General features: G+C 38.2%; 1 protein-coding gene across 1 annotated transcript; it reads right to left on the reverse strand.

Annotated features, from left to right (window-relative positions):
- Positions 1-4,881: 4,881 nt before the first annotated feature.
- LOC128777615 (ankyrin repeat domain-containing protein 26-like) lies at positions 4,882-13,537 on the reverse strand. Its single transcript, XM_053904307.1, has 4 exons — positions 13,426-13,537; positions 11,955-12,183; positions 6,373-6,418; positions 4,882-4,980 (listed from the first exon to the last, which is right to left on the reverse strand). Exons 1-4 carry the CDS (start codon positions 13,530-13,532, stop codon positions 4,961-4,963), a joined length of 402 nt encoding a protein of 133 aa, XP_053760282.1. The 5' UTR covers positions 13,533-13,537; the 3' UTR covers positions 4,882-4,960.
- Positions 13,538-26,068: the final 12,531 nt, after the last annotated feature.

The raw sequence follows: 26,068 nt of genomic DNA on the forward strand, positions 1-26,068 counted from the left end.
GATATACCGCATTAACAGGATAAAAAAAAATTATATCATCATCCCAGCATGTGAGGAAAAAGCATTTGACATAATTCATCTTTTCAGGATAAAAACTCTCAACAAAGTGCGTACTGAGTTGTCACACCTGGACATAATGAAGTCCAATATGATAAGCCCATAGCCAACATCATATGCAGTGGTAAAAAACGGAAAGCTTTTACTCTAAGTTCAAGAACAAGGCAAAGTTTCCCACTTGACCACTCCTATTCAACAGGATAGAGGAAGTCCTAGCCAAAGCAGTCAGGCAAGAAAAGGAAATAAAAGGCATCCAAACTGCGAGATCATGACCAGAGCCAAAATTGGACGCCTAACCGACCGAGCCACCCAGGCGCCCCTGCATATTTTTCTGATTCAGCACACTGAATGTATCCTGCCACTGCTTTCTTGCCTGCCAAGTTTCTGTGGATAGGTCTGCTGCAAACCTGATCTGTCTTCCCTTTTAGGTTAGGGAACTTTTTTTTTTTCCTTGCTGCTTTCATGATTCTCTCCTTGCCTGAGTATTTTGTGAATTTGATTATGATATGCCTTGTTGGTCGGTTTTTGTTGAATCTAATGGGGGTCCTCTGTGTTTCCTGGATTCTGATGTCTGTGTCTTTCCCCAGGTTTTGTAAATGTTTTCCGCTATCATTTGCTCACATAACCTTAATAACCCTATTTCTCTCTCTTCCGCTTCTGGGACCCCTATGATTCTGATGTTCCTTTTTAATGAGTCACTGGTTTCTCTAATGCTTACATCATGCTCTTTTGCCTTCATCTCCCTCTTTTTTTTTTCTGCTTCGTTATTCTCTATAAGTTTGTCCTGTATATCATGGATTCTCTGTTCTGCCTTGTCCATCCTTGCTGCCACTGCATCCATCCGGATTGCAGCTCAGTTATATTATTTTCAATTTCATTCTGGCTATTTTTTACTTCTTTTATCTCTGCAGAAAGGGATTCTAATCTATTTTCGACCCCAGCTAATATTCTTATTATCGTGATTCTAAATTCTGGTTCAGACATCTTGCTTGTATCTGTGTTGATTAAATCCCTGGCTGTGGTTTCTTCATGCTCTTTCTTTTGGGGTAAATTCCTGCTGAATTCTGTGGTTCGGGTTGTGCAGATTGTTGTGTTAGTCCTCCAATCAGTGTTCTAGGTGTGTAGGATGGTTTCGTGTTGGCCTGGCTGTATTTCATGGATGGGAGACACACACAAAACTTCCATGCTGTTCCGCCATCTTGGCCCCTCCCCCCATTCACAAATATTTTAAAAACTTATCTCAGGGTGCCTGGGTAGCTCAGTCGGTTAAGCATCCAACTTAGGCTCAGGTCATGATCTCACAGTATGTGAGTTTAAGCCCCACGTGGGGTTCACATTGGGCTCGCCACTGTCAGCGCAGAGCTTGCTTCAGATCCTGTCTCCCTCTCTCTCTGCCCCTCCCCTGCTGGCTTGCTTGGTCTCTCTCAAAAATAAACAGTTAAAAAAATGATCTCAATAGATGTGAAATAAACATCTTTTAACATTCAATATTCATTCATGACAGAACTTAGAAAACTAGTATTATAAGAGAACTTCCTTAATATACTTGTGGCAGAAAGACCCTAAGTGACCCCATAGTATCTGCCCTTTAGTGTTGTCACCTTTTCTTTATAAATCTTTTCGCTTAAGATCTGTGACTTGACTCTAGCTATTAGAATATGGCACATGTAAAGGAAAATTGCAGACATAATTCAGTTAATTCAGAGTTAATCAAAAGGAGGATTATGCTAGGCAACCCTGATCTAATCACGTGAACACCCTTCAAGGAGGACTGAGCTTTCGCTGAAGTGACATTCTCCTTGCTGGCCTCCTAAACTAAGCGGCCGTATTGAGGAAGTCTACGTGGCCAAGAACAAGGAACAGCCTTGCTCTAGGCTGAATATTTGTGTCCCCACTCACCCAAATTCATGTGTTAACTCTTAATGTTCAACGTGATAGTATTTAGAAGTGGGGGATTTGGGAAATGATGAAGTCACGAAGGTGGAGCCCTCATGAATGGGATTAGTGCCCTTATAAAGGAGGGCTGTGAGAGCTCCCTTGGCCCTGTGCCAAGCAGGAAGACCAGCGTCCATGAGCCAGGAAGCAGGCCGTCGCTGTACACTGAATCTGCCAGTGCCTTCATTTTGGACTTCCCAGCCTCCAGAACTGTGAAAAATAAAACTTTTTTTTTTTTTTCATAAGCCTATGGTATTTTGTTAGAGCAGCCCAAAAAGACTAAGACAAGTGTCTGGGAACGCTTAGGACCTAAGCCTCCAACTAGCCTCCAACTAGCAAAGAGCTGTGGAAATGAGTCCAGTCATACGGTCACAAGGAAATTCTCTTATAAACAAACTCAATGGGCTTGGAAGCAGATTCTTCCCCGTTGAAGCACCCAAATGGGGAAGCGCAGTCTAGCAGACACCTTGAGTACAGCCTTGTGAGAACCTGAACAAAGGACCCAGCTAAGCCATTGCTTAGCTTCTGGCCCATAAAAATGTGAGATAAATGCGTGTGGCTTTAAGACACTGTGTGGATGGTGATCTGTTGTAAACGGCAAGAGCAAACTAAGAGACTAATAAAAGACGCACACTTTTAAAAACCCCACTATCTACATAGTTATAGAAAACTACTTTTACATGTTGCAATTTCAAGAAGACATGAACACTCACTATCCTCACATTTACTCAACGTCATTCTTGTAGTAGGAAAGAAAAAAAATGAAAGCTCTAGGAATTGGAAAGAAAAATGCCACTATTTATAGATTATATGTCACTGCATGTACCAAATCCAAAAGAATCTGCAGATAAAACACTCGAGTAAGAAACAATATATTGTGGGGAATAATCTTAGATAATTAAAAGACTAGTTGTTTGGAAAAATCAGTATAAGAAATGTCTTTCCTTACAAACTGTTGGCCGATTCGATGCAATTCCAATGAGAACCGGCTTTGGAGAGCTTGCCAAGTTGATTATAAAAGACCTGTGGAGCCCTTCTTCCTTTCTTCTTTCTCATCCCCAACATTTTAGTTCCCAGTCCTAGAAACAGAGGCATGGAGTTGTGGGGGTCCAGAGTGAGGTGTTAGAGCTTAGAATGGGGAAGGCATTATGTGTAGGACAGTCACCCTGCACAGTGTTGGAGCTCAAGTGAGAGCATCCCTGAAAAGTGAATGGTATAGAATAATGAAGTATCACAGCCTGAACAGGGTAGGGAGGCATCTGCACAGGGGAAGAATAGCCCAGTGGGGGTTTTCAGAACCTGCAGGGGGGCAAGTCATCTGCAGAAGAGGTGGCCTGGCACAGGGTGTCTGAGAAAGGAGATATTTACATGTCTCAAAGTACTTCCCCATAAAATACTAAATAATTGGAAAGTGGAAAGTTAACATTCCAGGCGAGAAACCTGGCAGATACTACCTCCGGTGGCCAACATTAACATCACCAGTATGGGGACAAATCAAAATTGTAGGTCACATGATAGGATGCAAAGAGTAGGTTGTAGTGATACTCTTGCTAAACATGTATGGTCTGAATTTTACCATAAGGAAGCCTAAGAAAAATCCACATTGAAAGACATTCCACATTACTGGAATTTACTCGTCAAAAGGTTAAAAGTCATGAAAGTCGAGGAAAGACAAAGGAACTGTTCTGGAGTGAAAGAGACTAAGACACACAATTCAATACATGGCTCTAAACAGGACCTTCCTTGGTATAACGTATACGTATACTACAGATAAGTGACCAAACTTAAAAAGAATTATGAGGAATAAATGATAGAATTATACTGAACCCTTGAACAAAAGAGTTTTAATGGGTGCACTGACTACACACAGATTTTTTTTTTTTTCAGTACTGGAAATGTAATTTCTTTTATAATTTTCTTCATGGTATTATTTTCTGTAGCTTACTTTAAGAATATAGTATGATACGTATAATATACAAAAGATTACTGGTAGTAGTAGTGGTTAAGTCTTTGGGGGTCAAAAGTTGTTCATGGCTTTTTGACTGTGGGGGGCGTGGTCAGAGCCCTTAACCCCGTTGTTTAAGAGTCGAGTGTATTAGAGTTAATGTTCTGATTGTGAAGGTTGTATGGTAGTTATGTGGAATGTACTGACTTGTAGGATTTAAATGCTACAGGAATCAGGCATCCCATTAGCAGTTTACTTGCAAATGGCTCTGGGGCAGGGGGGGGGGGGAGTTTTTTTTGTTTTGTTTTCTCTAATTTTTCTTGTCTCTAACTTTGTTTCCAAAAAGCAAATCAAAAATAAATAAATGAATAAATAAATAAATAAATAAATAAATAGAAAAGTTGAAAAGCCTTAGGCAAATCTTATTTCTCCAGTGGAAAGAGCTACGAATCAGTGTTTACAATTAAAATTATAGATAGGTTTTATGGTAGTATAAAAAAAATTGTAATATGTACAAACATTGGCAATAGCCATAGCAGGAATATATCAACATAATGTCTAAATCTTTAGGCCCACATATAGTCATAAAAATTGGGAAAAACAAAAAGCCATCCATGAACACTACTGAAGTATTAATGACAACTTGGTTGTTTGGGTGCTGTTTAAACCGCTGGTAGTGGAGCAGTCTGATGTATGTAAAACCCTCTAGTGGTAGTTTCCACGTACAAAATGTGCTTAAAAGTTAATGAGATGCCAAGAAACATAGTTTAAAATATTATAAAGATTTTCATTACACACATATGATACAAAAACTTTTTCCTTTAATCAAGATTTTGCCATATAGTGTGTTCAATTGGGAAGCAATGAAAATGTTTTGTAAGCATCCAGTAAATTTTTTCTATTTATTTTTCAAATTGTATAATTTTTGTTCAAAATCTGTACATATTCTCATGACGCTTTCCATACTGGATCTTGATTTAGAATTGAATCATCAGTAGATACTAAAGGATTTCTACAGGATCCTCATTCAAATTTGGTAGCAGCTGAAAAGGAAAAGAAAGAATTATCTTCTTTCTCCAAAATACTTTTCACTACAAGTGATTAAAAAAAAAGAAAAGAAAAGAAAAGAAAAGGAAAGGAAAGGAAATAGAAAAAACAATGGGGCCTTTATGAGTGTTAAGAAAAATGAAAAATACCTACGTACAACTGCAATATGAAACCCAAGATTAGTATTAAATATATTTTGCTCAGGGTTGCACACTCACTGAATTAATTGCTATTGTGGATAAATGTCAGAGTTTCTGTTTTTTTCATTACAAGATGAAAGTACAAGATGAGGACACAGTCCACCCTGAACAATCATAAACTATAAACCGAAAAATCAAACAGGCATTTCCAAACAGAGCCAAGTATACAGATGTAAGTGACAGGTATGAAACACAGCACTACTGGAACATACGGAAGGGACATCCCAGCTTTGTGTCAATATTGTCTGCTCTTTGGTGAAGGTGATATGTCAGCTGATACCTGAAGGATAAGGAAAAAGTATGCTAGGTAGAGGGAAGAAGCACATACAAAGAGCTAGAAGTGAGGAAGAACACTTGTGCAATTAATTATGAGTAGTTTAGTTTGACAAGGTGCTAGAGCAAAGCAGCAGAGTAGGGCAAATAGTGAGAGACAAGGCTGAATAATCTGGCAAGAAGCAAACTGATTTGGGTGTTTTCGTTCCATGCTAAGGAACTTGAAGTTTTACCCAAGGGCAAAAGCAATGACAAAGTCAATGAGTGAAGATTGAAACCCGTTACCTGTCAAGTGACAGCTATATGACCTCTAATTACTTAACCAAGCATTACTAAGACGACTTTGGCTTTTTGGGTCTTCTATCACTAGCAGAAACAACAATTTGATAAAGCACACCTTTTCTGAGACTTGTGCAGGTTGACAGTTCCACAGGGATGGCACCAGTGAAGGAAGATTGTCGCCAGAAATAATAACAGATATATAGACTTAGGGAGATTGAAAAAAACTTCTTTAACGTTTATTTATTTTTGAGAGAGAGACAAACCACAAGCGGGCAGGGGCACAGAGAGAGGGAGACACAGAATCTGAAGCAGGCTCCAGGCTCCGAGCTTTCAGCACAGAGCCCTCTGTGGGGCCTGAACCCACCTGAGCTGAAATCAGTCGCCCAACCGACTGAGCCACCTGGGTGCCCCTAGACTTGTGGGAGATTTTAAAAGAGCTATGACACATGAGGACTAAATGAGGAAGAAGTGTGTTCTTCATTATGCTCATGCTTTTACATTTTTTATTAGCTATGTACAAAAAAATGTGAATGTAGCATCTATTATCCAAACAATGGAAAGGGATGCCATTTACTATTTATAGTTTATTTCAGAAATCAATGATATCTAACTTCATGCATTTTGGCAACATACCTTCTTCTAGTGCTCTGGTTATTCTTTTCTCCAACTCCCGCTGCGTCTGAAATAAGCCAAATATTATTTAGAATGTGTAAGGTAAACAAAAGTCATTGTAGGAATTATATATAGCTTACGACATGTGGTCTTGAAATAATACTTGTAGAGATTAAACCAAAGTTAGGGATTGCTTAAATAGGAAGACAATCACATGAATAAAATAAATTCCTATTTTATTTTAGTTTTAGATAATGGAGAACAGATACATACATACATACATACACACACATACATATATGTACATATATGTATATATATATGTGTGTGTGTAATATATAATACATATATATTACATATAATATGTGTATAATACATATATAATGCTATTTAAGCGAATCTGATAAAAAGCACAATTAATATTGATCTATTGAATATGTATAATCTCTGAAAGGTGATGTTTGATCTTACTGGTACAAAAAAGTTTAAACAAGATTCATATTGTATACTGAATTATTACTTGGAAATGATTAGAAAAACTGCCATTTGTGAAAGTTTAATCAGGTTTTTACCTTAATGAATTGTTCCTTAAAATGGGCTTTCCATTTTTTCACTCTTAGAAAAACAAAATTTGAAGGAATGCTTTTTGCTATTAGTTTTTCAGGACTGACTCTTAAATATATATAAAATGAAGAAAGTGGGACTGTCATACTGTCATGTGGAAATTCTATTGGCAAAAATTTGAGTAAAAATATTTTGCTATCTGTATTATGACTAAAACACTTATTTCTTTTCATATGCACACAAAGATTTCAGAAAATCTCCTTGAAGAAAGGAAAAGTAGAGGGTTACAACAGTTTTCAAACTTAGCTTCTGATTTATAACTTTCTCAATTACAGATAAGGAAAACAGTATAAAATTTTCAATTGTAACTTTGTTTCCTTTCTCCAAATTAGGACCAAGTTTTGAAACACTTGACTACAGGTGACCCTTGAATAACACAGGGGTTGGGGTACATTCACAAACCTGTATACAATTTTTCATCCCCCCAAAACTTAATTACTAATAGCCTACTGTTGACCGGAAGCCTTACCGGTAACATAAACAGTCGATTCATACGTGTTTTGTCCAGTAGAATAAGCTAGGGCAAAAAATGACATTGAGAAAAACGGAAGGAAGAGGAAATACACTTACAATACTGTACACTATCCAAAAATAATCCATGTGTAAGTAAAGTAGACCCGCACAGGTCAAAACCATGTTGGTCAAGGGTCAAGTGTATATTACAACTGTTCCTGTCTAGAATGTTCTTATTTAGATCTTCCTTAGACAAGTTAGCCTCTCCCTGAATGCCCCAATCTGGCTCCAAAATAGTGTACTGAACATAGTCAACACTGTGGTGATAAGGATTCCAATGTCTTTACAAATTTGGGTGTGAGGACAAATGTTTTAGCTGACATGTTTCCCAGTATTTTCAGAGACTGTTTTCCCTAATACCTTTTTTTAATTGGAGTATAGTTGACATACAATGTTACACTAGTTTTTCAGTATACAAATTCAGATTGGACAATTGTATACACGATGCTATGCTTGCTACCGTACGTGTAGTTACCCTCTGTCACCATGCAACATTAATACAATATTTTTGATGATATTCCATATGCTGTATTCTTCATTCCTGTGACTTATTTACTTTATAACTGCACCTCCCCTCTAGCAACCACCAATTTGTCCTCTGTAGTTATGATTCTGTTTGTTCACTTGTTTTGTTTTTTTATATTCCACATGTAAGTGAAATCAGATAGTGTTTATTTGTCTTTCTCCGATTTATTTCACCTAGCATAATACCCTCTAGGTCTATCAATGTTGTCACAAATGGCAAGATCTCATTCTTTGTGATAGCTGAGCTATATTTCATTGTATACATACTACACATTGTCTTTATCCATTCATCTCTCCATGGACACTTAGGTTGCTTCCCTATTTTGGTTATCACAAACAATGTTTCCACAAACATAGGGATGCATACAACTTTTCAAATTACTGTTTTCATTTTCTTTGGGTAAATACGCAGTAGTGGGATTCATGAATATCTATTTTTAAGTTTTTGAGGAAACATAACACTTTTTTGACAATAGCATTATATTCGGGCCTTATAAAATGAATGGGACAACATTACTATACCAGACTTAAAAATTAATAACTTAATACCAGATGATGGGGGAAGGCTTTATTCAAACAATTTTGTGTTACCATTAATAAATACGATATAAAATATAAACCACGTTTTTTATATGACATGACTTAAGGAGCTACCAAGGTAATGTTGCATCTTTTCCCCAAAAGCTCTTTTCCTAAATATTTACCTCTGTGACCTTTATGTTTATTTCTAGGTAAAAACTGTGTTTCAGTGGCGAAAATAGCTTTCAAGTCCATGAATAAGAACACGTGTACTTTTATGTATACCTTTCCATTGATCAGAAATATAAGAGGCTGAGAAAATTATACACAGAAAAAATATATATCAGCAAATTTTAATTCAAAGAACATTTTTAAAGGATTTTTAATTAGAAGGATTTTCTCATTAACTGTTAGCATTCAAATATGGCCCATAGAAATCTAAGGTTCGGTTGGGGGCACTGCAGGATTGAGGGACAAGGAAGTCACAGCCGTAGTCTCCATCTCTCCTTTAGTTAGACAGCTCTACTTCTCTCTGTTTTACACAATATAGTTTAATGCAAAAAAAAAAAATACATTCTATTCTTTGAAAAAAAATTATTTTGAAGGTATAAAAGTCACTAATTTAGTCAAAGTCCCGAATTTTGCGTAATAGACAAAAAGGGCTCAGAGAGAGTGTACTTTGCCTGAGGTCATGAATCGAACTAGATGCAGACCAGGAATACACGTGTGGTCTTACCAGGCCTAGAGTTCTATGCCCGTTACTTCCTCATAGTCAGGAAAAATACGTGTCTTTTAAGTATAACTCAGAGAAAATGAATACATAAAACTTTGTCATGTGGCTCAATAATGTTTAGGTATGAGGCCCACAATAGTAGCTCTAAAACTAAATTACAAATTTTAAAGTCATCAATAAAAATAAAGGAACAGAAATTATGTTAACTCCTTTTAGTAGCAGTCAATTTTTAAGCACAACTTTTTTAAACCACAGGACAGAGAACTCGAAAGAGAAAATCTTTAGGTGAAGCAAGCAAGCTGAAACTGAGGAAATTCTTCCTGAAAGAATTATTTATTTCTTCCAAAGAAAATTTGGTTTATCAAAATCAATCAACAAATGAGTGAACCCATGGTGTGGTTATTTATAGCAAAATTTCAAACCCAACACAGATTTCTCTTTCCCATCTAGCATGCTTTTGCCTAACCTCTCATCATTCGTTGGTATGTACAAAAGACACAATTCACTTTATTTATAATTTAAATCCAGTCAGAAATTATAGGTGAACCTTCACGTCTCACATGTGGACTTATCTCTACCCCTCCCTCCCGACGGGAAGGGAGAATTACCTAACGGGTGAATTTGGGAGAAGGAGCTAAGCAGTGCTTACGTGTTTCTGAATCTCCTCTTTGAAAAAGATGTGCCTGCCCACAGTAACATGAATTTGGGTCTGCTCTCAGCTCTGTGGTAAGCACCCGGCCCCCGGGGTGGGGGTCAAGCAATTGTTTCCTCAATTTACAACTGTGTGGGGAAGTGCCCAATTTAGGAGGAAGCCCAAAGTGGCTAACATAACCTAAATCATATCCTCCAATTTGTTAGTGTGTATTAGTAATAAAGCTACTAAGTTTCTCTCCATCTCCCTGTCTCCTGTGTTCTGAATTTAGAACGAGAAGAGCAGGGTTACTTGCCGCCTACCCAGTGTCACCTGTCACAGCTCCACCGAGAAAAATGACTAGACAGCACTTACAGAAACATTCTCTTCTTCCTTGACTTCATAACTAACGTACATTGTTCAAAGGCCACGCCAACTCGAAAGAGAGAAAAAGTTGAAAGGAACCATTTTAGGAACAAACATAGAAAGTCAGACAAACTGAGGACACAGAGGAGTACATCTGAAATGAAAGAACATGACAAAAGAAGAAAAAAAACTAAGTGAAACAGAGATAAGTAATGTACCTCATAAAGAGTTCAAGGTAACGGTCATAAAGATGCTCCGTGAACTTGGGAGAATGAATGGATCCAGTGATAACATCAACAAAGAGATAGAAAATATAAAAAAGAACCAATCAGAGCTGAAGGATACAATAACAGAAATGACGAATACACTAGAGGGAATCAACAGCAGATAAGAAGATGCAGAAGAACAGATCAACAATTTGCAAGACAGGGTAGTAGAAATCATCCAAGCCAAAAAAAAAAAAAAAAAAGAGAGAATTTTAAAAATGAGGCTAGGTTAAGGGACCTGTGGGAAAACATCCAGTGTAATAATACTTGCATTCAAGGGGTTCCAGAAAAAGAAAAGAGAAACGGGCAAAGAACTCATTTGAAGAAATAAAAGCTTCATTTTAAAAATTCAAATATTTGTTTGATTTAGCTATTTATAAAATGCTCTACAATCGCTCAGCAAGATATTTTATAAAAGTTGAAACAAAGGTGGTATAAGTCAAAAAAAAAAAGGAAAAAGAAAAAAGAGTGCCATAAGTAAGAAAGCAATTAAAGATGTATTCTCGTGTAAGAAAACAGCAAATCTTTTAACTTAAAAGAGAAATTAACCTTTTTAGTGTTACAAGTTGATTTCATTCATAAAAAGGACTTACCGTGGATTCTTTTTTTTTTTTTTTTTTTTTTTTTAAGTAGCCTCCATGCTTAGTGTAGAGCCCAATGCAGGACTTGAACTCATGACCCTGAGATCAAAACCTGAGCTGAGATCAAGAGTTAGACGCTGAACTGACTGAGCCACCCAGGCACCCCTATGGATTCTTCTAAATAGTAAACATTCATAGGTCGTTAAGTGTTTGGAGGACGATCATTCACTGACACACAGGGGTGCAAAAACTGGATTATAGCAAAACTTTCAAATGTTTATGAACCACTGCCAACTGAAAATAAGTCCAAGCATCTGAGTGTACCTGCGGTTAGCAGGCAATAACATTTACTTTCTAAAATCAAATTTAAATGAAAGCTTTTCAAGAAATTTAACATGGGTCAGTCTAGTTATATTTACTGAATAGAGTTAATGCTAGGTGTCTCTTGTGGTGCACCTGGGTGGCTCAGTTGTTTTTAGTGTCCAAATCTTGATTTTGACTCAGGTCATGATCGCATGGTTTTGAGACTGAGCCCCACATTCGGCTCTGTGCTGAGCATGAAACCTGCTTGGGATTCTCTTTCTCCCTCTCCTTTTGCCCCTCCCCTGCATGCACTCACTCATTCTCTCGCTAAAATAAAATAAAAATTAGTATCTCTTGGAAATGAGAGATCAAGGGACTAAAATATATATATAAAATTTACCTCAGTTCTTTCTTAGCACATATAATTATGACTTTTACTTCATATGTATTAGTTACTTAAACAACTCAGAATTTCACCAAATTAAAAGCAACTATTATATCAGATATCTGAAACCCAAACTAAAACAGATAATATAACTCACCTTCCACAAGGAAGTCTCCCAGTAGTCATATGACGGCCGTGGGTTTAAGGTAGGAATCACTAAGTTCCCTCTTGGAGTAAGGTTTCCATTGAGCACTAAATTATTTTCAAAATGTCCACAATAAGGTGGTTCCAGGCCTGGGCTCACACTAAGGGTCCTGAGTAAAGTTTGGTGCTGCTGTCTCTCCTCAAGAAGTTTTGTATTGCTCTCTGGCAGTCTCTCCTTAGCCCTGTGAAGATTAAAAAAACACAAATACATTTTCTTTTTACCTAAATCTTTCCTAAATGACTTACGTTTTTTAAGTTTCCATAATAGTAAATAGCATTTGCCTTTGAACAGTGTTTTAACACTGAACATGTGACAGAGCACACCTACTATCTAAAATTATACTTTTAAAATTGTTCTAAAGAAATGCTTATGATTCCAGGGGGATTCCTAACAATTCAGACCAGGAAAGGGAGAGAAGTGGCTATCAGTGATGTACATGGCTTAACAAATAATACTTGCTGTCTTCTGGAGTGGCTGTACTGACAGGATCCTTCAGGATGCCATTATATATACATACTTATATTTAGGCAACCTGTTCACAGATATAAAACTAAACCATCCCTCAAAGACATTTTCAAGCCTTTGCTTTCACCACTCTTGTACATTTCACTCATTATCTCAAAGAAACTGAGCATCTGACACTGACGAATCATTGAGACCAACAATCTCTAGGGGAGATAGTAGATGGCAGAGGTGTGATCAGAAAGAACTAAAACAGCTACAGAGGCAATTAGCTTATAACAGTCACCAAGGCACTGGAGGCAGAATCTGCCCTTTCTGTCTTCCGTCTTCCACATGCCTCCCTCCCACCACGGTGCTCTTTTTAGCCACTCTGGGAATTATGCTACCCTTCAGCCCTGTGCGAGTCTTTCTGTATTTCACCTGGATGCCTTTATGTAAAGTAGAAAAAGCATAAAGGATGCTTTGTCTCAAGGCCCACTCTAGTAATCATACCAAAGATCACAATCGAGAGAATAAATGTACCAAGCTGCCAGGATGAGTAGTAGTAGTACTTGACCTTTTAGGTTAAAGATGTAATCTTCCAAAAAGAAACTCATCGACATTTCTATTTAGGGTAATTCTGACAAGCAATTTTATAATAATATGCTTCTAAATGAGAAAGCTTCAAACAATGCACTTAAAGACTAGCAGATCCGATCGATGGAAAATATACAGGGCGGGGGGTGCGGGGGGGGGGGGTGGGGGAAGAGGTCCTGTAAAAGCGAAAAAAAGAGGAGGGATGCAAACTGTCCTGGACTAACATTTCAAAGGTAAGTTCACTTAGAAACATCATTTTCCAAAATGACACCATCTAGTTGGCTTGCACTTCCTACTCATCTCATGATCTTGGCTCCACAGACATTATGCTGTGGAGGCAAATTAATAAGCTAAATTTCTTGTCTATGATTCTCTTTTGACTTACCTGTTCAGCTTATTTCTCAAGGACTTTCTAACTTTTAATTCTTCTAGGTAGAGTTGCCTGTAGGTTTCCAACTCTGTTTTAGTAGAATCTTCTTGAGAAGTCTTCATTGTAGAGACCTATTCCAGATCTCTAATTCTAAGTTCCATTTAACTTCTCGCTGAAGCATGAGCATTTTCTCTTAACTGGTCCAAGTGTTCTCAAGCTGCTGCTTGTGCCTAAAGCAAATTAACAGGATAGTTTTAAAATAGCTATAATCTGAATAATTAATTATACCTGTTTCCTTTAGTTCGGAGTCAATGATTCAGAGAGCAATTTTAAATGAAAAAAAGCTCAAGTGTAAAATATTTATCATCAATGTCAACTGAATTAAATATGATTTATAAAATTAAAGTTCAATCATTCTTGTATTAGTATTCACGCAATCTGATAATTCAAATAATAGAATCAATGACAAAAATTTAGAAGTCAACAATAAACTTAATAATCCAAGTACAGTGCAATTTTTAAATCATAATTTTTCTTTTCCTCTTAATAGTGAGACTAGTTGTTTAAACCATCATTTTTTCTTATCCTCTAGATTTAGTAGGAATAACGATGAAAACTGAAATGTTTAAAGGGAGGAACAAATGCCTCCAGGAATCTACAAATTACCATAAAGCAAGTAGAGGAAACCCCTACAATACATCTATCCAAAATGTAATTTGCAGTGAAATGAATTACAGCACATTACAGATCAATCAATTAACCTGTAAAAACAGGTCGACTTCGTGTCATTTTTCTACTATGTCCAGTCGTGCTCTTTCTTCAATCTCCCGTTTATACTCTTCCACTTGACCGCGTTCTACCATATTCATTTCCATAAATTGTTTCAATTTTACTACTTCTTGCTGTAACTTCTTGTTATTGCTCTCTAGTTTTTCACGTTCTTCTTCGAAAGCTTTCATTGATAATAACTCTTGTTGAAGAACTTGATTTTTTTTTGCATCCAGGTGTAGACATTTTGAAGATGTAGTTTCCAGTTCTGTTGTAAAGACATCAGCCTGCATGAATAAAACACTATAGTTTGGAAGTGGAGTGAAAAGAGTCTAACTCAAAACTACTATCAAAATGTGTTTTTCAGATTTTAAGTAATCTCTACGCCCAGTGTGAGGCTTGAACTCACAATCTCAAGATCAAGAGTAACTGAGCCAGCCAGGCACTCAAATTTTTAAATAAACTCATTTGCAATAAAATGTTACCTGTCTTAGTATGTGGAACCATAAACAACTCAGAAAATCAAGAGACACGTTAAAGACATCAGGTGTTACTGAAATAGATCTTTGCTATCATTCTCTTTACTACACATTTGCACTTGATTCTATACTTTTATTTTTCTATGATTTTTTCATATCTTTCTTTCATACAATAAGTCCCCTCTTAGGAGAAAGTCTCTTAGCCCTTCCCGCATCTTAACACTCCATAACTTTTAAAGACGTTTTAGCAATATCATATTGACTTATGTATGCCCAAGTCAAAAAATACGTCTCAAGATAAGACTCTGAAAATAAGACTCTAACTCATGAATCTAGAAGTAATGATTCTAATGCCACGGCCTGTTTCTGAACAGCAAATGTTTTATGCTAATTTGAACTGCATTCCCAGGAGAAATGATTCTCTGGGATGTGTTAAGAAATCACATCTCCCAGTATAAAACTTTAATTGAATGATCCACGTATTTTTTTGAGGCAAAAACAAAAACTTAATTCAATACTGTTATCTTGTAATCCTTTGTTACTTTCTAGAAAATAAGAGATAATACTAAACAACAACAACAACGACAAAACTGGCTGGAGTTTCAGTGATGCTGAGTTGGGAAGGACTTCCATCCATTCTATATGATTGGTAAGACAGGGTGAGTGGATGTGGTGGTTTTATAAATTCGTTGATACTTCTGTGAAAATCCCTCCCCTTAAATATATGCTGGCTTCAGTAACTGGTTTCTAGTGAACAGAATATGCAGAACTGCTGTGATATTTAAGGCCAGCCTAGAAAATGTGATACAGCTTCCATCTTTCTTTCTCTAGGGAAGCTCACCCTTAGAACCCAGCCACCACGTTGTGAGGAATACCAGGCTACCTAGTGAGTCTTCATGTACATACTCCAGCTGAGACTAGCCAACGTCCTAGCCAAGGCCAGCCTCAACAGCCAAACACGTGTGTCAACAAGCCTTTAGATGATTCTAGTCTCCAGCTTCCAGTTATGCCAGCTGATGCCAAATGAAGAAGAAATGAGTTGCCCTACTCTGCTCTCCCTAAACTAAAGACTGGTGAACAAGAGACATGCTGTTTTGAACTACTAGGTTTTGAGGTGGCTTATTATGCGGCAGTAACTTGCTACCACAGATACTGATACTAAAAATGGTGTGCTGCTATTCAAAAAAACCTAAAACTAAACTTCCTTTGAACCAGGAGGTAGGCTGAACCTGGAAAGATGTAGAAAAGCATAAGAATGAGACCGAAAAAGGGCCTCCACAAGACTCTTAGTGGAAACCTGATGGCCTGTGAAGAGGCTGACAGCAAGGGTTTCTAAGCAAGTGAAGAAAATGACACTGGAGGAAAGGGAAGTCATGCTACAAAATACCTGAAAGTAAAACGGATAGGAAAGAGAAACTAAAGAAAGACTATGCAACTGAAAGGAACCAGGACTTACTGGGTTCAAGTATCTGTTTCTCGTTTACAGCCTCTCTACATGTTGAACTGTCAAATAATGCTAAAATAAAGAAATGGCTTTTGGGTTAAGAGAAAATCCAGGGTGCTACCAGGAAAACAGAAAGATTTAAGGTATGCCTCCAATTTCTTTAAGGATCTTGAGTATAAGATTTTTTTTAAAGTGGGTTCCACACCCAACATGGGGCTTAAACTCAGCACCCAGAGATCAAGTGTCACATGCTCTACCAACTGAGCCAGCCAGGAGCCCCAAGAGTAGACGAATTTTAAAGGCATTGTCTTAATATAAGAGCTTCACAGGAAACCTGAAGCGAAAAGCTTATCTCAAAAGGACTTGGGAGGGTCGCTTTGCTAAAACACGGCATGAAATCCAGTAATATTTACAGAAAACTAAAAAAAGTTAGAGATTTATAATAGCAAAACATACTATTTGCTACCTTGGACTAAAAGAGACCAAATAGTGCAAAATGAAAAGAGGCTTTGGGTCTTAGAAGTCCCACAGGGAGGAGGCAGGATGAAAAAACTGCTGCAAATACAGGTCATTCCTTATGAAAAGGAAGGAACCAAGAGTTTAAAGAGTAAAGAAAGGGAAGAGACATGGAGAAAGTATTCCCGTGGTTAGGACTAAGTCCTAACTTAAGAACTGACAGCGTACATCAGGCTCTATTTCAAAACTCTTATGGACTAGGGTGCTTCCCATCTTCTTTTTCTGAATGGGACAGTCTTCAGCAGTTGACTAGAATGTTGCATTTGTGAATGATAAATAACTGTCTCTTTCGTTCTCAAGTCCTCATATTGAGAACCCTTGCACTCAAGGGGCTATACTTCAGATACCATAACCCAGGCAGCTTATCCCCACTGCACCTATGATAGTAAGATCTTGGACTCAAGCCCTGAACCTAATGCCATGATAACTGAGACTCGCAGGAGGTATTGGAGGGGGAGGGGAGTGAATGTATTTTTCAGGTGGGAGGAATACAAACATTTGTGGCCAGTGGGTAAATTATATTGCTTTTTAAAGGTGTCCATAGGTTTTAAATATTAATTCCATTTTAAAAAAAGGCCATGGAACAACTTAGTGACTTGCTCCTAATGAACAGAATATGTGACTATGATCCTGTGTGTATTCCAAGCCTAGGTGACAAAAGGCGATACAGCTTCTGCCTTGCTCTGTATCTCAGGCTGCTTACTTGGAATCTAGCTCCCCATCTAGTGAGGAAGCCTAGGCCACAAAGAGGGTCTAGGTGTGTCAGTTTAAGTGTTTCTGCTGCCTCCTGAACTGAAGTCCAAGGCAACAGCCAGCATCAACCACCAGACGTTAGTGAACAAATCTTCAAATGGATCCAGCCCCAAACCTTTCAGTTGCCCCACCTGAAGCTGAGCGGGGCAGAGACTAGCTGTCCTGGCCACACTTTTCCTAACAGATTTGTGAACAAAAGAAATCTAACCTTTGGGGAGTTTGTTAAGAAAAAAACAAAGATGATAAATTGCAAAGTGGATGAAAAAAAAAGAGATGACACCTAAACTTGTATAGGAGAAATTGGTCTCCATTAAAGTAGGATGTAATAAATGTTAAGATTAATTTATTAACAACCAATGGTGCTAATGAGAAGAAGCAGATAACTAGAAGCAAGATCTAAGAAGTTTTTCTCTCAGTTTTTCCCCAGTTAGGATCATATTAGCTGCTCATTTTCCATATGTGGCCTTTATTATATTGAGGTATGGTTCCTCTAAGCCTACTTTGTTGAGGTTTGTATCATGAATGGATGTTATAGTTTGTCAAATTCTTTTTCTGCATCTATTGCAATGATATGATTTTATGCTTTTTTGAAAATTATGTGATATGAGGTATCACATTCATTGACTTGCAAATATTGAACCACCCCTGCAAACCAGGGATAAATCCCATTTGGTTATAGTGAATGATTTTTTTTAATGTTTATTTATTTTTGAGAAAGAGCACAAGAGGGGAGGGACAGAGAGGGAACACAGAATCTGAAATAGGCTCTAGGGTCCAAGCTGTCAACAGAGCCTGACACTGGGATCAAACCGACGGACCATGAGATCGTAACCTGAGCTGAAGGTGGATGCTTACCTAAGCCACCCAGCTGTCCCTGCCCCCGGTGAATGATTTTTTAATGTATTGTTGGATTCAGTTTGCTTATTTTGTTGAAGATTTTTGCATGTTCGTCAGAGATGCTGGCCTGTAATTCTCTTTGTGGTGTCTTTATCTGGTTTTGGTATCAGGGTAAAGCTGGCATAGAATGAATTGGGAAGTTTCCCTTCCTTTTATGTTTTTCTGGAACAAGTTGAAAAGGACAGGTTAAACTTTCTTTTTCCTTTTTTTTTTTTTTTTTTTTTGGATTAGCTCTTCTTTACATGTTAAAATTTACGTCTGAAGTCATCTGGTCCTAGACTTGTGTTTGTTGAGAGTTTTTTGATTCCTGATTCAGTTTCCTTGCTGGTTATTGATTTTTTTCAAATTTTCTATTTCTTCTTGTTTTAGTTTGGTAAGTTATATATTTCTAGGAATTTATTCATTTCTTCTAAGTTGTCCAACTTGCTGGCTTACATTTTTTCACAACATTCTCTCATAAATGTTTGCATTTCTGTGGTGTTGGTTCTTATTTCTACTCTCACATTTGTGGTTTTATTTATTTTGGTCTTTTCTATTTTCTTGTTGATTACTCTGGCTAACACCTTATCAGTTTTATTAATTTTTACAAAGAACCAGCTCTAGGTTTCATTGATCTGTTCTAGTATTATGTGTTTTTTTTTTTTGTCTATCATTCATTTCTTCTTTAATCTCTTTTTTAAATTTTATTTTGAGAGAGACCACACATGAGTGGGGGATGGGCAGAAATATAGAGGGAGAGAGAGGGAGAGAGAGAATCCAAGACAGGTTCCTTGCTGCCATCAGAGAGCCTAACACGGGGCTCGATCTCACAACTGTGAGATCATGACCTGCGCCAAAATCGAGAGTCAGACACTTAACCATTTAAGCCACCCAAGGGCCCCCTGTTCTGATCATTATTACTTGCTTTCTTCTGCTGGCTTCAGGCTTCATTTGTTCTTTTTCTAGCTACTTTAGGTGTAAGGTTAGGTTGTTTGAAATTTTTCTTGCTTCTTGAAATAGGCTCATATTGCTATGAACTTCCCTCTTAGGACCACTTTTGCAGCATCTCAAAGGTTTCAGACCATTGTTTTTTCATTTCCATTTGCATACACGTTTTTAAGCTTCTTCTTGTATCTCTTGCTTAACCCATTCCTGTGTAGTAGCACGTTATGCAACCTGAATGTATTGTTTTTAAAATTTAAGGCGTGTTTTTTGTTTGTGATCCATTCTTGACAATATTCCATGTACACTTGAAGCCAACGTGTATTCTGTTTTAAGATGGAACATTCTGAAAAAATCTCTTAAGTCCAATCTGGTCTGCTCTGTCATTCAAAACCATTGTTTCTTTTTCTTTCTTTCTTTATTTTTTTAATATATGAAATTTATTGCCAAATTGGTTTCCATACAACACCCAGTGCTCATCCCAACAGGTGCCCTCCTCAATACCCACCACCCACCCTCCACTCCCTCCCACCCCCCATCAACCCTAGTTTGTTCTCAGTTTTTAAGAGTGTATTATGCTTTGGCTCTCTCCCACTCTAACCTCTTTTTTTTTTCATTCCCCTCCCCCATTGATTCCTGTTAAGTTTCTCAGGATCCACTTAAGAGTGAACACATATATCTCTCTTTGTCTGTATGTCTCAAAGCCACTGTTTCTTTGGTGATTTTCTGTTAAGATGTATTTGTTGGTGATTTTTTTGTTAAGGTATTGATGTAAATGGGGTGTTAAAGTACCCTATTACTGTCTTATTAATTAGTTCCTTTATGTTGGTTATTGTTTTATGTACTTGAGTGCTCTCATGGTGGGTGCATAAATATTTACAATTGTTAGATCTTCCTATTGGATTGTACCCTTTATTATGATATATTAGCATTCTTTGGCTCTTGCTTCAGTCTTTGTTTTTGGTTATTTATTTTGAGTGAGAGTTGGGGAGGGATATAGAAAGGGGGAGAGATAATTTCAAGCAGCCTCCATGCTGTCAGCCTGGAGCCCAACATGGGGCTCAAAGCCACCAGTCATAAGATCATGACCTGAGCCAAGACCTAGTCGGTCGCTCAAATGACTGAGGCACCCAGGTGCCCCACAGTCTTTGTTTTAAAGACTCTTTTGTCTAAAAAAGTATCGCTATTTTTTCTTTTAACGTGATAAATTTTTCTCCATCCCCTCGCTTTCATTTTTTTTAATAGAATTTATTGTCAACTTGGCTAACATACAGTGTGTATAGTGTGCTCTTGGCTTGGGAGTAGATTCCCGTGGTTCATCACTTATAGACAACACCCAGGGCTCATCCCAACAAGAGCCCTCCTCAATGCCCACCACCCACTTTCCCTTCTTACCCACCGCCCCCCTCAACCCTCTATTTGTTCTCTGCATTCAAGAGTCTCCTATGGTTTCCCCCTCTCCTACTCTGTTTGTAACTATTTTTCCCCTTCCCTTCCCCCACGGTCTTCTGTTAAGTTTCTCAAGTTCCACATAGGAAAAAAAACATATGATATCTGTCTTTCTGTGACTTATTTCACGTAGCAAAATACCTTCTAGTTCTATCCATATTGCAAGAGACAGCACGATTTCACTCTTTCTCCTTGCCAGGTAGTATTTCAGTGTATATATAAACCACATCTCTTTGTCCATTTATCATTTGGTGGGCATTTAGGCTCTTTCCACAATTTGGCTATTGTTGAAAGCACTGCTATAGACATTGGAGTACATGTCCCCCTATGAATCAGCACTCCTGTATCCTTTGCATAAATTCCCTGTAGTGCTATTGAGGGATCGTAGGGTAGTTCGATTTTCAATCGTTTTTGCAGAACCTACGCACTGTTTTCCAGAGCGGCTGCACCAGTTTGCATTACCACCAACAGTGCAAGCATCCCCTCACTTTCAATCTGCAGGTGTCTTTATGTCTAAACTGAGGTTTTTATAGGCAGCATACAGATGGGTCTTGTTTTTTAATCCATCCTGTCACCCTAGGTCTTTTGGTTGGAGAGTTTATTCCATTTATATCCAAAGTAATTATTGACAGGTATGTATTTATTGTCATTTTACTACTTGTTTTGTGGTTGTTTCTGGAGATTTTCTCAAATCCTTTATTGTTTTTCTCCCTTTGATGTCTTTCTAATTTGCTTTAATGATATATTTGGATATGATAAGCATTAATTTGTATATCACCTCATATTAAGTTGATGGTCACTTAAGTTAGAGCTCATTTTTTTTTTCTCCTCTCCATGTTTTCATAAGGTATTATATTGTATAAAATTTTGGGGCATTCCTTGACGATTTTTTTTACAGAAATATACAATTTTACTGCTTTTACATTTCCTGCCTTTATACTGTCACTTTTGATCTCTCCTTTCCACTCAGAGTCCCTGATAATATTTCTTACAGGCTGATTTAGTGGTCACAAACTCCTTCCATTTTTGTTTGAGAAATTCTTTATCTCTCCTATTATGAATGATAGCCTTACTGGATAGGGTATATTTGGCTGCAGATTTTTCTCATTCAGCACTTTGAATATATCATGCCATTTCCTTCTGCCTTGCAAAGTTTCTGTTGAAAAATCTCCCGCTATCCTTGTGGGTTTTCCCTTGGAAGTGAATGACTTGTTTTGCTGCTTTTAAGATTTGTAGCAGTGGGGCGCTTGCGTGGCTCAGTCGGTGAAGCATGACTTGATCTTAGCTCAAGTCATGACCTCGCAGTTCGTGGGTTTAAGCCCTCCAGTGGGCTCTGCACTGACAGCACAGAGAGTGCTTGGGATTCGCTCTCTCTCTCTCTCTCTCTCTCTGCCCCTCACCTGCTTGTGTCTGCGTTCTATCACAGAAAAAAAAAACACTAAAAAAAAAAGATGTTACCAATATATTTTGCAAATTTAATTACATGTCTTGGGTGTTGATGTTGATGGAAGTTCTCTGTTCCTCCTGGATCTGGATGTCTGTTTTCTTCTCCACATTAGGGAATTTTTCAGTTATTGTGTCTTCAAGTCAATTATCTGTCCCCTTCTCTCTGTCTTCTTCTGGGACTCCTATCATGATTGTTTTTACATTTGATGGAGTCACCGAGTGCCTTAAGTCTATTCTTGCATTGGATAATTCTTCTTTGTCTTCTTCAGCTTCACTGCTTTCCATTACTTTGTCTTCTAGGTCATTAATTTGTTCCTCTGCTTCTTCCAGCTTGCTGTTCATTTTTACTTCACTCTTCATCTCTGATTCTTGAACTCTTTTATGTCTGTGGTAAGTGTCTCTCGGATGTCTTTCATTCTTTCCTCAAGTCCAGTGAATATCCTTATGATCATGGTTTTAAATTCTCTATTAGGCGTGTTATTTACATCTGTCCCATTTAGGTCTCTGGCCATGGCCTTATCCTGTCCTTTCATTTGGGATAAATGCCTCTGTCTTTTCATTTTGTCTAAGTATCTGCAGCTTCTGTGTGTTAGAGAAGCCAGTTACGTCACCTGCTCCCGAAAGTAATGGACTTAGGAAAAAGACGTCATGTAATGCCCAAGGTCTAGCACTTCAGGGAGTGTCACCAGTGTGTGCTGCATGTCTTCTGCTGTTGTGTTCTGGCTATGCTATCCTTCAGGCCAGTCGTCTGCAGAGGCTCTCCTTGCCTGGGCTGGTGAGTGGTCCCTGGCCTGAATATAGCAAGTTTTAACTAGGTGTGCTCTGGTCTGCTTAGGAAATGAGACCTGTCACCACCTCTACTGGAACTGAGGCCAAGGGAAACTCTCTGGTTGGGAGATGTGGTGTGGGCAGGCATTTATTTGTCTTGGTCTTCTGGGGGAGGGGTCTGCTGTGCTGGAACTCAAGCAAGAGTGACTGAGAAAGGTAGTTCCACCAGAGTACAAGGGGGTGGTGTTTGGTGTAAGCAAGTTAGGTAGCCAGTGTTAGCAATGCACTGCTTCCTGCAGGTAGCTTTATGTTTGTGGTGAGGGGCAGGAGAAGGAGATGGTGCCAGCCAGCAGTTTTGTTCCTACAGACAGGTCTCTCTGAACTTTGCCTCTGAGGGATGTGCTCTGAGAAGAGCAAATAATCTCCCCAATGTGTGCCCCAGGCACTCTTCAGACCACTGTACCCATGCTATATGCTCCCACGTTGTTTGCCTGCCCTCTGTCCAAGAGCAGTGCAGTACCTCAGGGCACTAAACCAGCTAAACCGGATGCCCTTTAAAACTCCAGACCTTAAGCAGTACTGGTTGCAAGAACTCACGAAATGCAGCCCCTCTTGTTTTCCAAGCCAGTGGCTATGGGGAAATGTTCTCTTTGTGCGTTCCCCTGTACGTTCCTCTCTCTCACCCTTACCCACAACCTCGACTCCCTCCCCTCTGCAGCAGCCAGGATCTGTTTCTCTTCTAGATGACATTTCTGCATCAAGGACCTTTTTTGATGTGGCCTCTTCTCTCCCTTTTGTTGTGGAGTTTGTTCTGTCAGTCTTCAGGTTGATTTCTGGGGTATTTAGGGTGAGCTGATTGTTATCTAGTTGTATTCGTGGGATGAAGCAAGCCTAGAGTCCTCCTACTCCTCTGCCATCTTCCTGTCTTTAAGATCTTTTTCTAAAATTCCCTTCAATTCCAACAACTCTTACAAGTAGGAAGGAATGCCTCTTTAGAATGTCCTCTCAAGTTAAGGTAGGAGCACAGAGACATACGATTTGAAGCACAATAGTTGAAAAACTAGAAAGGGTCAATTTGATAACCAAAATTTGGTCTTTGATCTGATTTCAATTAAAGGAAATAGGCAGCTTTGAGTATTTTTTAATCCATTGAATGCTCAATCTTCACTCTCCTTTCCTCAGTGAGGAAATAAAGAGACTGTTATGGAATCATTTTTCATCTTTTCAGTAGCAAAACAAATGTACTGTCTGTTAACACTACTTAAATTAACTGCACATTCTCCTTTACTTACTCCAACCTTGTTTGTGTGGGGAGGTAAGACCATTTCATCTTTGTGTTGTCCCACAATGCTTCTCCATATCACACAAGTTGGCTTCAAAAGTTTGTTGTCATTCAAATTACCAATCTACTATTTGTCTCTGATAAATCAACTTAATACTACTTCACTTTGTACAGCTATAGTATTTGAATGATCTAATGTCTATTCCATTATTTACACACTGAACTATAACTTATGGCTATGCCTATCTTTCTATTTAAGTGCAAGAAGGGGAAACAGGCTACTGTGTTTTCCAAGAATGTAGGATCTGTGCCAAGAACAGGAATAACACAAGTGTTAATTTGCAAGATAACTAGGAAGAAGTTTTCATAAAATTTGATATGGTACTGGCATAAGGACAGACATATAGATCAATGTATTAACATTGAGAATATAAAAATAAACTCTCACATTATAGTGAACTGATTTTCCACAAGGGTGGCAGACAAATGGAATAAGAATAGTCTTTGTAGCAAATGGTACTGGGACAAATGGATATCCACATGCAAAGTAATAAAATCAGACCTCTACCCCATTGCATATATACAAAACTAACTTAAAATCTAAGAGCTGAAATGATAAAACTCTTAGGAAAAAGCTTAGGTCTATATGTTTATGACTGGGTTTGGCAATGATTTCTTAGACATGACACCAAAAGAGAAAAGCAGATTAAGAATACTTCATCAAAATTAAAAATACTATGCTTCAAGTATCACCATCAAGAAAGTGAAAAGGCAAGTGACTAGGAGAAAATACCTGAAAATCCCATATCTGTTAAGGGATTTGTATGTAGGATGTTTAAATAAGTCTTCCAATAACGAAAAGACAATCCAATATAGAAAAGGGCAAAAAATGGATTAGTTCTTTAAAGGCGATACAGAAATGGATAATAGTCACGTTAAAAGGGGGATGTTCGGGGTACCTGGGTGGCTCAGTCAGTTAAGCTTCTGACTTGGGCTCAGGTCACGATCTCACGGTTTGTGGGTTCGAGCCCCGCAATGGGCTTTGTGCTGACAGCTGAGAGAGCCTGGAGCCTGTTTCAGATTCTGTGTCTCCCTCTCTCTCTGCCCCTCCCCTGCTCACACTGTCTCTCTCAAAAATAAAAGAGACACGTTCAACATCATTAGTTCTAAGAAAATGCAAACCAAAAACCACAAGATGCCATTTCATACCCACTAGAATTGCTATCATAAAAGCAACAGATAATGACAAACATTGGCAAGAATCAGGAAAATGGGAACTCTCAAAAACTACGGATGAAAATGTAAAGCTGCCACTTTGGAAACAGTCTGGCAGTTCCTCAAATGTTTAAACTAGAAAAACAATTCTTCCAAACTTATTTGAGAGAGAGTGCACAAGTGGGGTAGAGGGACAGAGGAGAGTGGGGAGAGAATCCCAAGCAGGTTCCATGCTCAGAGCAGAGCCCAATGTAGGGCTTGATTCCTCAACCCTGAGATCATGACCTGAACTGAAATCAAGAGCTGGACACTCAACCGGCTGAGCCACCCAGGTGCCTGCCCCTCCTCAAAAGGTTGAAAAAAAACAAAACAAAAAAAAACAAAATAGGTTTATTTAACAGAGTTACCATATGAACCAGCAACTGTATTTTTAGGTATACACCCAAGAGAAATCAAAACGTGTTCACATAAAAAGTTGTTCATTACACAAAAAATAACCTCAAAATGTGTGAAAGACCTCAATGGAAGACAGGAAGCCACACAATCCTCGAGGAGAAAGCAGGCAAAACCCTCTTTGATCTTGCCTGCAACAGCTTCCTATTCAAAAGGTCTCCGGAGGCAAGGGAAACAAAGACAAAAATGTACTAGGGGGACCTCATCAAAATAAAAAAGTTTCTGCACAGCGAAGGAAACAATCAAAAAACTAAAAGGAAACCGACA

The sequence above is a fragment of the Panthera pardus genome, unplaced genomic scaffold (assembly GCF_024362965.1).
Source record: "Panthera pardus isolate Hobbes unplaced genomic scaffold, ASM2436296v1 HiC_scaffold_1, whole genome shotgun sequence".
Taxonomy (NCBI): domain Eukaryota; kingdom Metazoa; phylum Chordata; class Mammalia; order Carnivora; family Felidae; genus Panthera; species Panthera pardus.